This window comes from Mobula birostris, chromosome 6 (assembly GCF_030028105.1).
Source record: "Mobula birostris isolate sMobBir1 chromosome 6, sMobBir1.hap1, whole genome shotgun sequence".
Classification (NCBI taxonomy): domain Eukaryota; kingdom Metazoa; phylum Chordata; class Chondrichthyes; order Myliobatiformes; family Myliobatidae; genus Mobula; species Mobula birostris.
The window spans coordinates 104,745,364-104,762,764 of NC_092375.1; the positions used below are offsets into that span (position 1 = coordinate 104,745,364).

The following is a 17,401-nucleotide window of genomic DNA, read 5'->3' on the forward strand; positions in this document are numbered from 1 at the left end:
CTTTTTCAAATCCATGTCAGACCCGGGACATGCTGGTTCGATATGATCACAGACCCAGGCCATACTGATTCGATAGGATCTCAGACCCGAGCCATACTAGTTCGATATGATCTCAGACCCGGGCAATAATGGTTCAATACGATCTCAGACGCAGACCGTACTGGTTTGATACGATCTCAGACCCGGGCTATACAGGTTCGATACGATCTCAGACCTAGGCCATACTGGTTCAATACGATATTAGACACATGCCATACTGATTCGATATGGTCTCAGACCTGGGCTATACTGGTTCGATACAATCTCAGACCCGGGCCTTACTGGTTCAATACAATCTCAGACCCAGGCTATACTTGTTCGATACAATCTCAGACCCGGGCCGTACTGGTTTGATATGTACTCAGACCTGGGCCATACTTTTTCAAATCCATGTCAGACCCGGGACATGCTGGTTCGATATGATCACAGACCCAGGCCATACTGATTCGATAGGATCTCAGACCCGAGCCATACTAGTTCGATATGATCTCAGACCCGGGCAATAATGGTTCAATACGATCTCAGTCCCAGACCATACTGGTTTGATACGATCTCAGACCCAGGCTATACTCGTTCGATACAATCTCAGACCCGGGCCATACTGGTTCGATACGATCTCAGACCCGGGCAATAATGGTTCAATACGATCTCAGACGCAGACCGTACTGGTTTGATACTATCTCAGACCCGGGCCATACAGGTTTGATACTATCAATTCCAAAGAAGAAACATACAAATTAGCCAGAAAAAGCAGCACACCTGAGGACTGGGAGAAATTCAGAGTCCAGCAGAGGAGGGTAAAGGGCTTAATTAGGAAAGGGAAAAAAGATTATGAGAGAAGACTGGGAGGGAACATAAAAACTGACTGTAAAAGCTTTTATAGAAAAGATTGGTTAAGACAAATGTAGGTCCCTTACAGTCAGAAACAGGTGAATTGATCATGGGGAACAAGGACATGGCTGACCAATTGAATAACTACTTTGGTTCTGTCTTCACTAAGGAGGACATAAATAATCTTCCGGAAATAGTAGGGGACAGAGGGTCTAGTGAGATGGAATAAGTGAGGGAAATACATGTTAGTAAGGAAGTGGTGTTAGGTAAATTGAAGGGATTAAAGGCAGATAAATCCCTAGGGCCAGATGGTCTGCATCCCAGAGCCCAAGAAATAGTGGATGCATTAGTGATAATTTTTCAAAACTCTTTAGATTCTGGACTAGTTCCTGAGGATTGGAGGGTGGATAATGTAACCCCTCTTTTTAAAAAAGGAGGGAGAGAGAAACTGGGGAATTATAGACTGGTTAGCCTCACATCGGTGGTGGGGAAAATGCTAGAGTCAGTTATCAAAGATGTGATAACAGCATATTTGGAAAGCGGTGAAATCATCGGACAAAGTCAGCATGGATTTGTGAAAGGAAAATCATGTCTGATGAATCTCAGAGAATTTTTTGAGGATGTAACTAGCAGAGTGGATAGGGGAGAACCAGTGGATGTGGTATATTTGGATTTTCAAAAGGCTTTTGACAAGGTCCCACACAGGAGATTAGTGTGCAAACTTAAAGCACATGGTATTGGGGGTAAGGCCTTGGTGAGACCACACCTGGAGTATAGTGTGCAGGTTTGGTCCCCTAATCTGAGGAAAGACATTCTTGCCATAGAGGAAGTACAAAGAAGGTTCACCATATTAATTCCTGGGATGGCAGGACTTTCATATGATGAAAGATTGGATTGACTAGGCTTATACTCACTGAAATTTAGAAGATTGAGGGGGGATCTTATTGAAACATATAAAATCCTAAAGGGATTGGACAGGCTAGACATAGGAAGATTGTTCCCGATGTTGGGGAAGTCCAGAACGAGGGGTCGCTATTAATCTCTTCTAGTATATCCACAGCCTTCTCCTGGTACTCATCCCAACGGGCCAAAGAAAAATTATACCTAGCAGACCTCTCCTCAATTTCTACTATCAAATTTCTACCAAATCTACATAATATAGGATAGTGATCACTTCCTAGTGTGTATCTGTCCATAACATCCCATTCCCCAACCCTAACTAAGTTTGAGGAAGTGATAGATAAGTCTAAGTGACTACAAGTATTCTTTACAATATTAAATCTTGTAGGCCTTCCATCATTTAGCAGTACCATGCTGTATTTATCTAGAAACTCCTCTATTATTGTTCCATTACTATCTTTACTTTCACTACCCCATATAGGATTATGGGCATTGAAATCTCCAACCCAGATTACTGGGGATCTTACCTTATTCATAATTTCATCCAAATCTGATAACATCATATTACCTGGATTATAAAAGTTAATCAAAGTTATTTGACCACTAGAGCTCCAAACCTCCACAGCCACAATTTCAAGGTTAGATTTAAAATCAAGTCTTCTGAACTGGAGTCCTGTTTTTAATTAAAGTTGCACACCCTACACCAGATTTAACTGTTCTGTCAGTTTTCACACTATCATACCCAGGGATCACAAAATCCAAATGAGGCTTTAATCATGTCTCCTGTATACAGATCAAATCAGGCTTGTCTTTAAAAGTTCCAACAAATCTTTTTAATTCTTGACCATGTGCAGACAAACTTCTTGCATTCCATTGTAATATTAAAAACATCCAAATACTAATTATTGGCCTCTTCATCCACATAAAGTTCCTCCGTACTCTCTGATCCCGACATCTGGGAAGTATTCAGTGATTGCTTGTCTGTCATATACTCATGTAATTTTTCCGGCGAAATCTGTTTTATATCAAGGAATCTCTCTGCAGCTCCAACGACTACTTTTATCATATCCGACCTCTTGGCTGTAGTTTTAGCCCCGCCCAGTACATCAACAACAAATACCAAAAAAGTCTCTTTAGTCATTAACAACATGCCTGAAGGAACCATAGTTGGAGAACTCAGACTCCCCATCATTCCAATCTTTTCTTTACTTATCCTTTGCTCTCTATCAACTTTCTCTACTGCTTCAGCATGTGATATTTTTTGTTGGATACTAACATCCTGAATCTGCTTTGCCTTACTAAAATACTCACATCCTCTGAACACCGCTATATGGTCCCCTCCACAGTTACTGCACTTAGGCACCGCTGCCTTACATGCTTTAATATCATGATCCTCTCCACATTTCATACATCTTCTTTTACCTCGACATAAACCAGCAACATGTCCAAATCTCTGGCAATTATAACAGCGTAAGGGAGGCCTAATGTATTCTCTAACTCGATAAGACATGCACCCAAGATAGACTCTAGTTGGAAGAACATCACCTGCAAAAACCAGAAGAACGGGGAATCCCTATTACCACCTTCTCTAGATTTTAATCGTCTGACTTTAATCACTCGACCATCTTTAATATTGTCCAAAATTTCCTTTTCAGTCATGCCAGACCAAATACCATACACTACCCCCTTAACTCCCTTCCTTTCTTTCGGAGTAATACACTCCACTTTCACGACCAATTTTCCCACCATGTTAGCACTGTTATATTGGTCAATATCTTTGCAACAAACTTTCAGCAATCCAGTAGACAAAATCTTGGCCTGGAATCCTTTACCTATTTGGTTCTCTAATGCTGCTGCCACCGTCAAAGGATTAAGGGCTCTAAATACTCCTTCTCCTTCCTTTTGACCTTTAATTTTATACAGAACTATAAATTCCTCCAATTCACCCATTTTCCTCAATTTGTTGTCCCTCATTATGTCAGTTCTTTCACTTGATGCACCCCTTTTTTGGCTACCCTTTCTTCTGGAGTACTCCACAGTCTCCCGCCCTCCCCCTTCAATCTCAATACCACCCCCCCTCACTTTTGCAGCCATAGGTGTCATGGTCCAGTCCGTGAAGTCCGTATTCCAGTTCACAGTCCAGTCCATTGACCCTTGCTCCAGGTTTTCCTGTCTACCCTATTTCTGTTCTTGTTGAGCTCGAATTGAGCCAGCTGATGCTCGTTGGGGCTGGCTGCATAAATACCTGCAGAGACCAGGGTGTGGCTGCTGAATTGTTCTTGTCCTTACTCCTTGTATCCCTTCCCCTGCCTTCTATTTCCTCGCCTGAAGCCCTGCCTTGTCTTGCAGGTAACTCTCGCCTCACCTGAAGTTCTCGTCTCACCTTGCATTGCCTGAAGCCTTGCCTTGTCTTGCTGGTAACTCTTGCCTCGTCTCGCCTGCAGTCTTGTCCTGGAGCCACCCTGTACTTAGTTCCCTTCCTGTCCCTTGTCTCCGCCCAGGTAAGCCAGGCCATCTTGCCGTTACCTGCGGTTGGTTCTGTCCCTTCCTGTCCCTTGCCTCTGTCAGGTAAGCCAGGCCATCTTGCCATTTCCTGGGCAGGGCACGGTTCTGTCCTTTCCTGTCCCATGCCTCTGTCGGGTGGTGATCCGCGCCCTGCCCAGGAGAACCGTGCCCTGCCCAGGAGGAGCCTGCCTAGCCTCAAGCCTGAAGACTCCAGCCTCCTGCCTAGCCTCAGGCCTGAAGACTCCAGCCTCCTGCCTAGCCTCAGGCCTGAAGACTCCAGCCTCCTGCCTAGCCTCAGGCCTGAAGACTCCAGCCTCCTGCCTAGCCTCAGGCCTGAAGACTCCAGCCTCCTGCCTAGCCTCAGGCCTGAAGACTCCAGCCTCCTGCCTAGCCTCAGGCCTGAAGACTCCAGCCTCCTGCCTAGCCTCAGGCCTGAAGACTCCAGCCTCCTGCCTAGCCTCAGGCCTGAAGACTCCAGCCTCCTGCCTAGCCTCAAGCCTTTAGCCTCAGGCCTGACGACTCCACCCTCGTCCTGCCTGCCTGCCTGCCTGCCTGCCAAGACTCATCCTTGCCTAGTTCTGGGGTCCGAGCCAGAGGCAAGACGCAGGTGCTGGGTCCTTGTCCAGTCTCTGGCTCGGAGTCCAAGCCCGGGCTCCTAGCTCTCTTGTCCAGTCCTGTTCCGGGTTCCCGGTTTTCGTGTCCATGTCCTTGCCCTCAGCCTGTATCCTAGTCCTGTCCCTAGTACTTCAGTGTCTGTGTCCTTGGGTCCGTTCCCAGCCACCGCCATATGACAATAGGCTACAAACTGAACCTTTCCAAACTACTAGGCTCCTCCACGCCAAAGTCCCCACCCACTCAATCAGCAGCCCCAATTGCCAGTCTGGCCCAACCCCAACTCAGCCAGCCATTCAACTCCCCCCAGCCAGCCATTCAACTCTCCCCAGCCAGCCGGGCAGTCCACAGCCAACCGTCACCTTTTCAACTCTGCTTGCTTTTAAACTCTTCCCACTGTTCTCACTGGCCGACCTCCACATGCTTGCGCAGTCGTACCCCATTAAACTGCCGAAGAAATAACTTCCGCTAATGCCCCACCTCCCCCTTGTACCCCATCCGTTATTTATTTATTTATATACACACATTCTTTTTCTCTGTCTGCTTTTTCTCCCTCTGTCCCTCTGACTATACCCCTTGCCCATCCTCTGGGTTTCCCCCTCCCCCTTTTCTTTCACCCTAGGCCTCCTGTCCCATGATCCTCTCGTATCACCTGTCCAGCTCTTGGCTTCGTCCCTCACCCTCCTGTCTTCTCCTATCATTTTGGATCTCCCCCTCCCCCTCCAACTTTCAAATCCCTTACTCACTCTTCCTTCAGTTAGTCCTGACGAAGGGTCATGGTCTGAAACGACAACTGTACCTCTTCCTAGAGATGCTGCCTGGCCTGCTGCGTTCACCAGCAACTTTTATGTGTGTTGTTGGAAGAAATAACCATCACCTTTTCAACTCTGCTCACTTTTAAACTCTTCCCACTGTTCTCACTGTTACCTTAGTCTTTTTTAGGTGGAGGGACAATGGTGGATGTTTTGAAGCAGGAGGGCACTCTACACAGGGAGAGGTTAAAATATTCACAATATGCAAAGAGGTAGATGGCCTTGTCTTCCCCACCACAGCTATACCAGGGCAGTGTGCATTGAGAATGATACATCATCAGTAGAGGAGGAATCTGATGGTGGAGGAATAAGGACTTGGTGCTGTTTGGTACAGCTAAGGTACACAGCCAGTATCTTTTCTCCATCATTGAAATTTGTAACACTAGAGGGTGTGCGTTTAAGGTGAAGGCAGAAACTTTTCCGTAAAGGATGTGTTGCCTGTGGTGGTGGAAGCTGACATGATAAAGGTATTTAAGTCTCTTAAGCAGGCACATGAATGTGCCGAAAATGGAGGGATATGGATGATTTGCAGGCAGAAGGGATTAGTTTCATTAGTTGTCATGCGCTTAATTTGTTGGGCACGTGGCCAAGTGGTTAAGGTGTTTGTCTAGTGACCTCAAGGTCGCTAGTTTGAGCCTCAGCTGTGGCAGCGTGTTTGTGCCTTTGAGCAAGGCACTTAATCACACATTGCTCTAGTCTGTGCGAGGAATGGCGCCCCACACAGACTTCCAATCTGCGCCTTGTAAGGCATGAAAATGCCCGACACAGGCCTCTCATGGTCTGGGTGGACGTTCCCTCCCTCCCTAATTTGTTCAGCAGTATATCACGAACTAAAGGTCCTGTTCCTGTGCTGAGCTATTCGATGTTGTAAGTCTGCTTTCACTCGCTGAGGCATTAAGTTCAAGAATTCTGAAAAAATGTTACAGCCTTATAAAACACTGGTTAGACCACACTTGGAGTATTTCTCCCCCTTCCTTTCCAGTCCTGATGAGGGTCTTGGCCTGTAATGTCAACTATTTATTCTTCTCCATAGCTGCCTGTCTTCTGAGTTCCTCGAGCATTTTGTCTCTGTTGCTTGGAGTATTGTGTTCCATTCCAATCACCTCATGATTGGGAATCGTATATAGGCCTCCAAATAGTAGCCAAGATGTGGGGTTGCAATTGCAAAGGGAGCTGGAAAAGGCATGTAATAAAGGTAATGTCACAAACGTAATGGGGGACTTCAATATGCAAGGAGATTGGAAAAATCATGTTGGTGTTGGATCGCAAGAGAGGGAATTTGTTGAATGTCAACGAGATGGCTTTTTAGAGCAACCTGTGCTTGAGCCTACTTAGGGAAAGGTTATCTTAGGTTGGGTGTTGTGTAATAACCCAGATCTTATTACAGAGCTTCTGTGGGCACGTGGCCAAGTGGTTAAGGCATTGGACTAGCAACCTGAAGGTCGTGAGTTCGAGCCCCAGCCGAGGCAACGTGTTGTATCCTTGAGCAAGGCACTTAATCACACAGTGCTCTGCGACGACACCGGTGCCAAGCTGTATAGGTCCTAATGCCCTTCCCTTGGACAACATTGGTCTCGTGGAGAGGGGAGACTTGCAGCATGGGCAACTGCTGGTCTTCCATACAACCTTGCCCAGAGTGAAGACTTTCCAGGCGCAGATCCATGGTCTCACAAGACTAATGGATGCCTTTATTTATTTAGTTGCAGTACAGGGTACAATTCTAGCCACTACACTAATATTACTCAGTAAAGGAGATTTACAAGGATCTTACCTGGAATTGAGCACTTCAGTTCTGAGGAGACTGGAGGTCCTTGGAGTCGGGCGATGTTAGGGTAGAAAGTAAAAAGTTTTTTTTTGCCTTAGTAGAAGTGCCAATTAACAAGGGGCAGGGGTTTAAAGTAAGATCTAGAATAAACTTGAGGAAGAATTTCCTTCATCTCAAGAGGAATAGATAGAGTGGATAGCCAGCGCCTCTTCCCCAGGGCACCACTGCTCAATACAAGAGGACATGGCTTTAAGGTAAGGGGTGGGAAGTTCGAGGGGGATATTAGAGGAAGGTTTTTTACTCAGAGAGTGGTTGGTGCGTGGAATGCGCTGCCTGAGTCAGTAGTGGAGGCAGACACACTAGTGAAGTTTAAGAGACTACTAGACAGGTATATGGAGGAATTTAAGGTGGGGGGTTATTTGGGAGGCAGGGTTTAAGGGTCGGCACAACATTGTGGGCCGAAGGGCCTGTACTGTGCTGTACTGTACTATTCTATGTTCAAGACTGTATAGAATCTGACATGCATTGCCTGACTGGGCAGTAGTTACAATTACATTAATGCAGTGTCAGCAACCTTGGTTCAACTGTCCACGCTGTCTCTGGGGAGTTTGTACTTGCTCCCTGTGACTGTGTGGGTTTCCCAGTTCTATGTTCTGTGCTTTGTTTCACCATGGGGGTCTCTACCACAAGACGGTGTATTTTAAGTTGAAGGAGGAGGTTTAAAGTGGATCTGAGGGGATCTCAGAGGTACAAAAGACTCACTTTCAAGGATTCTGCAACTCATGTTCTGAATATTATTTATTGTTATTTTGTTTTTCTTCTTGTATTTGCATTTCACACATTGGTTGTGTGACGAGAATACACATAAAATTAAGATGTTTGCTGGCCTGGGTTAGCATCAGTGGCATCAGCAGTTGGTCTGCCACCTGTCCTCAGGGGAAGGAGAGATAAGGAACAATGAAGCAGCATCTGGAGATGTGTAATGAAGGGACCGGAGAGAGAGCTGTCTGGAGCGGCTCCCCCTTTGAACCCTGAACTGTTTGAAGTGATGGACAGGCGATCTGGAGATGTGTAATGAAGGGACGGGAGAGAGGGCTGGCTGGAGCGGCTCCCCCTTTGAACCCTGAACTGTTTGAAGTGATGGACAGGCGATACCCCAGCAGGGGGATAAAAAGGGACAGGTTCGCTAAGGCAGGACACACACGACACCCGAGGTAACGAGACCCTGGAAGCGGTGCGCGTTTCACGAGTCAGTGGGAAGTACCGGACCTGAAGCGCACAGGGTGGAAAGGTACGATCAGCGGGAACCCGGTGTGTGTCCACCCTCGCTTGGGTGCCGGGTTCACTGCAGAGGATCGACCGCATCTGGAGGAGGGTTCACAGTCGGTGACCTCAGGTGACATCACAAAGGACTCGCCCGTAAGCTGCTTGTGAGCAATATCGCCGGTCTGTGAGTGGAAGCCGTTTCTGAATGATCAGTCGTTCTCTCTCTCCCTCCCCCCACGTTGTCCATCGCCATGGCAACGATTACTGCGAACTGAACTATTAAATCGAACTGGACTTTTGTGTTACTTTGAAATTGGTCATTTACCCCTAGACAACGATAGAGCTTGATTGATCCTGTTATCTTAATTCTGTGCACATGTATGTTTATCATTGCTGAACTGTTGCATTTATTATCCTTTCGTTTACTGTGTTGCTTGTTTCTTTAATAAAACTTTCTTAGTTCTAGGAATCCAGACTCCAACTGAGTGATCCATTTCTGCTGGTTTGGCAACCCAGTTACAGGGTACGTAACAGTTGTTTGTCCTGTGTGCTGTCTTTTATTGATTCTGCCGTGTTTCTTTGTATTTACTGTGAATGCCCTCAAGAAAATGAACCTCACGGTTGGATATGGTGTATTTGCCCTCAAGAAAATGAACCTCAGGGTTGGATATGGTGACGTACATTTACTTTGATAATAAATTAACTTTGAACTTTTATCAATAGGCCTGTTTCTGTGGGGTATTCAACCTTTGACTCTACCATTGTGATTAACTTCATGTTGGCCCCAGCTCTGTTACCTCGACAGTAACCAAGCGCAGGAGAGATCCAGTAGGTTAGAATCGGCCAAATAATTGACCTGCGGTATTCCAGAGGAGCGAGAATAGGCAGCAACCGCGTTTACATGAATTCATCTTTACATAATTTATAAAATAACCCTCCTCCCCCCGTAACGCGGGGGTTGCTTGTCTTGCAGAATTATCCGCGGCACCGGTTTAGAATAGTTTCCCAGGTTTCGGTGATACGATTACAACGTTGACATTCTGAGTGAAGCCGAAGTGCTTTGACTGGTGTTTGTGGGAGGTGGAAGCTGGGAGGAAAATTGAAACTCTTAAGAGGACTTCATTGATCCGCCGCTTGCGAACAGTTGGATCGGTTCCTGCCGTGCCTTTGGGAATCAGGGTCTCGCCAGGAGAAGCCAGATTCACGCCAGTGGCTGTGACCGCTCTGGAAATGTCTTGGACCCACTCCCTGCGCTCTTTCCCGGTTCGGAACCGGCTGCTGCTCGGAATCCGTGCCATCTGCCCCTCTCTTCAGTACAAGTCGGGCGCCAGGTCGCCGGTGGATCTGGGTGCCGTGACCGAGCCACCCATGCGGGATCAGAAGAACGTTCAGGACATTCCCAGTTACGGTTTACTCTCGAGTACCTACTGGTACTTCATTAAGGGATTCTACGAGAAAACACACGAATTACAGGTAAGGTGTTGCTGACAGACTTCATTGGCCCGTCCCGTGAAGCTGACCCCTTCCCCAACCCCTGCCAGTGCCACGCTGTGGATGTTAATACTAGATGCAATTTCACACTAGAAACATAGAAAACCTACAGCACAATACAGGCCCTTCGGCCCACAAAGCTGTACCGAACATGTCCTTAGAAATTATCCAGGTTTACCCATAGCCCTCTGTTTTACTAAGCTCCGTGTAACTATCCAGGAGTCTCTTGAGACCCTATCGTTTCCGCCTCCACCAGCAGCCCATTCCACGCACTCACCACTCTCCGCGTAAAGAACTTACCCCTGGCGTCTCCTCTGTACCTACTTCCAAGCACCTTAAACCTGTGCCCTCTCGTGCTAGCCATTCCAGCCCTGGGAAAAAGCCTCTGACTATCCACACGATCAATGCCTCTCATCATCTTATACACCTCTATCAGGTCACCTCTCATCCTCAGTCGCTCCAAGGAGAAAAGGCAGAGTTTACTCAACCTATTCTCATAAGGCATGCTTCCCAATCCAGGCAACATCCTTGTAAATCTCCTCTGCACCCTTTCTATGGCTTCAATATCCTTCCTGTAGTGAGGCGACCAGAACTGAGCACTGTACTCCAAGTGGGGTCTGTCCATTGTGACTGGCTTGCTGCTCTAGTCTCTCTACACCCATGACTCTTTGGCTAGGCACAGCTCAAGCGCCATTTGTAAATTTGCAAATTACACCACTGGAATTGGTAAAATCTGAAATGGCAACAAGGAGGCATACAGGAGTGAGAAAGATTGGGTGATTGAGCGGTGTCAGAACAACAACCTTGCATTCAATGTCAGTATGGCCAAGTAATTAATTGTGGACTTCAGGGTGGGGAAGTTGGGAGATCAGATACCAGTCAGCAGTAGAAAGAAGAGCTGGCTAGGTGGATACAGGTTTGAAGGTTGTTTCTTGGAATGGTGGCCACTGGCTAGTGTTATACTGCAGCAACTGGTGTTGGGACCCTTGTAATTCATTATTTTCATAAGTGATATGCATGTAAATTCACAAGTTTGCAGATGAAGGATCAAGTCCGTAGCATTCTTAAGTGGGAGTGAGAGCAGCCAGAGGTCGTGGTCCACTTTGGTACCAATGACATGCATAGAACGGGTGATGAAGTCCAGCAAAGTGAATTCAGGGAGTTAAGTGGTAAGTTGAAAGACAGGACCTCCAGGCTTGTGATCTCAGGATTGCTTCCCATGCCATGTACTCGTAAAGTCAGAAACAGGAAGATCATACAGTTTAACAGTTGGCTAAGGATTAGTGCAGGAGGATGGCTTCAGATTTTTGGATCACTGGGCTCTCTTCCAGGGAAGGTGGGACCTGTACAGAGGAGATGGTTTGCACCTGAACTGGAGGGGGACTAATATCCTAGCGGGAAGGTTTGTTAATGCTGCATAGTGGGGTTTGAAATAGAGTTGCAGGGGGATGGGAGCCAGAGTGCCGGAACAGTTAGTGGAGAGATTGTACAGACATGCTGGTAAGACCTCAGACAAAGTCGGGAATCAAAACATTGAGCATGGTGCGGCTAGTGTCCTGAGCTGCATATACTTCAATGCAAGAAGCATGGTAAAAAAGGCAGATAAGCTCAGGATATGGATCAACACGTGGAATTACGATATTGCAGCCATTAGTGATACTTGTTTGCAGGAGGGGTAGGACTGACAGCTCAATATTCCGGGGTTCTGTTGTTTTAGACGTGACAGAGTGGGAGAGATTTAATGGGGTGGTGTTACTCATCAAGGAAAATGTCACGCCAGTGCTCCGTCAGGACAGACTGGAGAACTCGACTAGTGAGGTGTTAAGGGTGGAACTGAGAAAAATGGGAGAAATAAGAAAGGCATCCATCTGTCTCGAAGGACAATGGATGATAATTATCATCACAAGCCTGGGTGGAAGGTACGGAGATCCTGAGATGTCCAGTTGTCAAGACCTCCCACCCCACCCCCCAGCCTCAGCAGTATAATCCAAAGGAAAGCTTATGAAGCGATATGTTTGGCACTAGTTTGGCTGCAGGAGCTGCCAGAAGGATGTTCAATGATGCCCAGCTGCCTGAGGGTCTCCATTCTGGATTTGCTATCTACATTATTCCTGTAGCCTTCGTCTCTCCCGAGGCTGCCTGCAAGGTAGTGGGGCCATTTACTCATTGCTGGGGATCTGGTTCACAAGCACCAGGACATGTCCACACACCGGTGGGCCTGTATGCTACACGTGTAGGGGCCAGACCTCAAATAAGAAAGATATAACCACGTTAATTGGGCATATTTCAGACCACCCAACAGTGCTAGGATTTTGGGGAACAAATTTGAAAAGGGATTGCAGACTGTTGCAAGAAACACAAGGTTGTTATAGGAGGTGATTTTAACTTTCCAGATATTTACTGTGAATTTCTTACTATCAAAGGACTGGAAAGGATAGAGATTGTCAAATGTGTTCAGGTAAGTTTTCTTCATCAGTACGTACAAGAGAGCATGTGATACTGGATCTGCTATTAGGAAATGCGAAAGGGCAGGTGACAGAAGTTTGTGTAGGGGAACACTTTGTATCAAGTGACCACAATGCCATTAGTTTCATATGCAAAATGATAAGTCTGGTCCACGGGCTGAGATTATAAATTGGAGTAAGGCCAGTTTTGATGGTATCAGAAATGATCTGGCAAGTATGGATTGGGACAGGCTGTTTTCTGGCAAAGGTGTACTTGGAAAGTGGAAGCCTTCAAAAATTATATTTTGAGAGTACAAAGCTTGTATGTGCCTGTCAGAATAAAAGGTAGGATAACAAATGTAGGGAACCTTGCTTTTCATGTGATATTGAGAACCTGGTGAAGAGAAAGAAGGAGGTGCATAGCAGGTATAGGCAAGTAGGAATGAATAAGGTGCTTATGGAGGACAAGAAATGTAAGCGAAGACTTAAGAAAGAAATCAGGAGAGCTAAAAGAAGACATGAAGTTGTTCTAGCAGACAAGGTGAAGGAGAATCCTAAAGGATTTTGTGGATATGTTAACTGCCAAAGCATTGCAAGAGACAAAATTGGCCCTCTGGAAGATCAGAATGGTAATCTATGTGTGGAGACGAAACAGATGGGGGAGATCTGAAATGAATTCTTTGCATCTGTATTTACTCGGGAAATGACACAAAGCATATAGAAGTGAGGCAAAGCTGCATCAACTTCATGGACCCTGCACAGATTACAGAGGAAGAGGTGTTTGCTGTCCGGAGGCAAATCAGGGTGGATAAATACCCAGGGTCTGACAAGATGTTCCCTCAGACTCTACTGAAGGCAAGTGCAGAATTTGCCAATGTCCTAGCAGAGATGTTCAAAACATCCTTAGCGATAGTAGAGGTACCAGGGGATTGGAGGATAGCCAATGTTGTTCCACTGCTTTAAAAAGGCTCTAAACATAAACTACGAAATTATAGGCCAGTGAGTCTGACATCAGTTGTAGGCAAGTTATTGGAAGGTATTCTAAGGGACCAAATATACGAGTATTTGGATAGATGGACTGATTGAGGATAGTCATCATGGCTTTATGTGTGGTAGGTCATGTCTAACCAATCTTAGAGTTTTTCAAGGAAGTTACCAGAAAGTGGATGAAGGGAAGGCAATGGATGTTATCTACATGGACTTCAGTAAGGCATTTGGCAAGGACTCGTGTGGGAGGCTGGTCTAAAAGGTTCAGTTGCTCGGCATTCAGGATGAGGTACAGGTTTCCCCCGCCATCTGAAGGTAGAGTGTTCCTATGAAACAGTTCGTAAGCCGAAATGTCGTAAAGCGAAGAAGCAATTACCATTTATTTATATGGGAAAATTTTGTGAGCATTCGCAGACCCAAAAATAACCTACCAAATCATGCCAAATAACATATAAAACCTAAAATAACAGTAACATATAGTAAAAGCAGGAATGATATGATAAATACACAGCCTATATAAAGTTGAAATACTTCTCTACAACGATTGCCTGCACAGTTCTCCGTAGCGAAAATCTGACGCAAGTGCTCTTGACAGAAAATCTCACGTAAGCGCTGTTGGCAAAGACGCGTTCTCCAGTAACCTTTAAACTATGAAGCTGCCAAATCTACCGAATAACACGTAAAAATACACAGCCTATATAAAGTAGAAATAATGTACGTACAGTGTAGTATCACTTATGGGAATCGGGACAGCGCAAAGCACACTGATGATGGTGTGTTAGACTGAGTCGTTGCAGGTTGGGTGGTGCAGTGGCCCCCACCCTCCAGGCCGCCGACAGATACCGAACCGCGAAGCACGCAGGGGTAGCCGGGAGACACACAGCACATCTTTAAGAAAAAAGCTGAAATAAACATGCTAATTAATTAGGTGCTGCCTGGCACATAAATGTTGGCGCAGATCAGAGGCGATTGCTGATTGCATCGGCACCGATCTGGGCCGACAATTATGTGCTAGGCGGTGCCTAATTAATTAGCATGTTTATTTCGGCTTTTTTCTTAAAGATGTGCTGTGTGCGTCCCGGCTACCATTGCATTTTCGCGAATCAGTATCTCTCCGTGGCCTGGGTGCTGGGGTGGTGGGACACTGGGGTGTCATCTCGTCGTCTGTTTCCATTACAGCAGGCGGCTCATCTTCTACCTCTGCCCGCCTCGATGTCGAAGGTCGAGGTTCGTCGTCTGCTGTGGCTGATGTGGAAGCTTGCTTGACTGCTGAGCCTCGAGCATTTTTCTATCATACAGTTCTTTAATAAGGACTCAAACCATCCTGCAAATATCCCCTAAACCGACGTACCCTTTCAAAATTAAAGTCGTACTTTATCATTACTCATTCAGTTTCGATTGTTATCCTTTTTTTCTTCCAATTGCATCAGCTCTTCATCTGTCAGTTCTTGGTGATGGGATGCCAAAATCTCTTCAACATCATCTTTGTCAGCTTCCACAAGCCAAACTCATGTTGTCCTTACTTCGTTCACCACGATCGAAACGCTTAATTATGTCTAATTTTACGCTCAGTGTAACACCCTTACGAGCTCTTTCGGGCTTTTCCGATACCATAGAGCTCATCTTGCAAACGGCTGCTCACAGGCACGTGTTAAAGCAATGCCGTTCCGAATCCGGGGAGAGCGGCTGCTCGGGGAACGGTCTGCCTTTTATCGCACGCTGAATTTTTTTTCGTAACAGTGAAAACACCTTCTGAAAGTGAAAACAGGGTAGGTCTTTCATAACAGTGAGGTTTTGTAAAGCAAACGTTCGAAAAGTGGGGGACACCTGTAGTAAATTGGATTAGACATTGGCTTTGATGGAGAAGCCAGAGAGTGGTAGTAGATGGTTGGCTCTCTGACTGGAGGCCTGGGACTAGTGGAGTGCAGCAGGGACTGCTGTTGGGTCCTTTGTTGCTAGTCATCTATATCAATGATCCGGATGTCAATGTGGTTGTCTGGGTCAGCAAGTTTGCAGATGACACCAAGAGTGGGGGTTTAGTGGACAGTGAGGAAGACTATCATGGCTTGCAGAGGGATCTGCATCAGCTGGAAAAATGGGCTGAAAAATGCTTGATGGATTTTAATGCGGACCAAGTGTGACGTTTTGCATTTCAGTAGGACCAGCCAGGGTAGGGTTTACACAGTGAATGGTAGGACACTGAGGAGTGTGGTAGAACAAAGGGACCTGGGAATACAGGTACATAATTTGTGGCGTCACAGGTAGATGGGGTCATAAAGAAAGCTTTTTGGCATATTGGCCTTTATAAATCAAAGTATTGAGTACAGGAGATAGGATGTTATGTTGAAGATGTATAAGACATTGGTGAGGCCTAATTTGGAGTATTGTGTGAAGTTTTGGTCACCTACCTATAGGAAAGATGTAAACAAAGTTGAAAGAGTACAGAGAAAATTTGCAAGGATGTTGCAGGGACTGGAGGACCTGAGTTATAAGGAAGGATTGAATAGGTTAGAGCTGTATTCTTTAGAATGCAGAAGATTAAGAGGAGATTTGATAGAGGTGTGCAAAATTATGAGGGTAAATGCTGTTACGTACCCTGTAACTGGGTTGCCAAACCAGCAGAAATGGACCACTTAGTTGGAGTCTGGATTACTGGAACTAAGAAAGTTTTATTAAAGAAATAAGTAACAGAGTACTCTAATCATAAGAATATAAATACAACAGGTTAGCAATGATAAAACACACATGTCGACAGAACTAGGATAATAGGAATCAAATAAGCTCTATCGCAGTCTAGGGGTAAAATGATCAGTCTCAAGTGACGCAGAGTTCAGTTCAGCTTAGTACAGTTCACAGTAATCGCCGTTGTGCCATTGGAGGGAGAGAGAGAGAGAGAGGATGATATGCGAATCTGATTCAGACAGACCTTTGTTCTTCGCAGTTAGCTTTCGGGCGAACCCTTTTAATGTCTTCTGTGGTCACCGACTGTGACCCCTCCGTTCCAGATATAGAAACATAGAAAACATAGAAAATAGGTGCAGGAGTAGGCCATTCGGCCCTTCGAGCCTGCACCGCCATTTATTATGATCATGGCTGATCATCCAACTCAGAACAGCCTTCCCTCCATACCCCGTGACCCCCGTAGCCACAAGGGCCATATCTAACTATATGACTGTTCTTCTGCGGTGAACCCGGCACCCAGGCAAGGGCAGACACACACACCAGGTTCCCGCCGATCGTACCTTTTCATCCTGTGCGTCTATGGTCGGTTCCCGCAACCAGACCTCCAAACTCCCACCAACTTGTTGGGCACACCGCTCTTCCAGGGTCTCGTTATCTCATGATCTCGTGGTGTGTGTCTTGCCTTAGCGAACCTGTTCTTTTTATCCCCCTGCTGGGGTATCGCCTGTACATCAAACTTCAAACAGTTCAGGTTCAAAGCAATCGGTCTGTCAATACTCGGACTGGTGTCTCTTTCCGTTATCTCTCTCTCCTCTCTCATTAACATTTTGAATGTTTCTCCATTGTCTCACTTGTCTCTCTCATTAGCATCAATCTCCTGAAAACTTGGTTTTTCATCACAATGCAATCAGGCTTTTTCTACTGACTAGGACTCCCATACTGTAAAAGGGCTGGATGGGAAAGAGTTTATCAAATGTGTTCAGAAAAGTTTACTTAATCAGTACATAGAAATCCCCAATGAGAGCATGTGTAATACTGGACCTGCTGTTAAGGAATGAGACAGGGAA

The 17,401-nt window shown here is 46.0% G+C and overlaps 1 protein-coding gene across 1 annotated transcript in view; it reads left to right on the plus strand.

Annotated features, from left to right (window-relative positions):
- Positions 1 to 9,960: 9,960 nt before the first annotated feature.
- The window catches only part of LOC140199857 (sterol 26-hydroxylase, mitochondrial-like), a 201,458-nt gene continuing 194,017 nt past the window's right edge, over positions 9,961 to 17,401 (plus strand). Inside the window, exon 1 of the mRNA XM_072262363.1 lies at positions 9,961 to 10,203. Coding sequence (XP_072118464.1) covers positions 9,961 to 10,203 — 243 coding nt within the window. The remainder of the gene's footprint in view (positions 10,204 to 17,401) is intronic.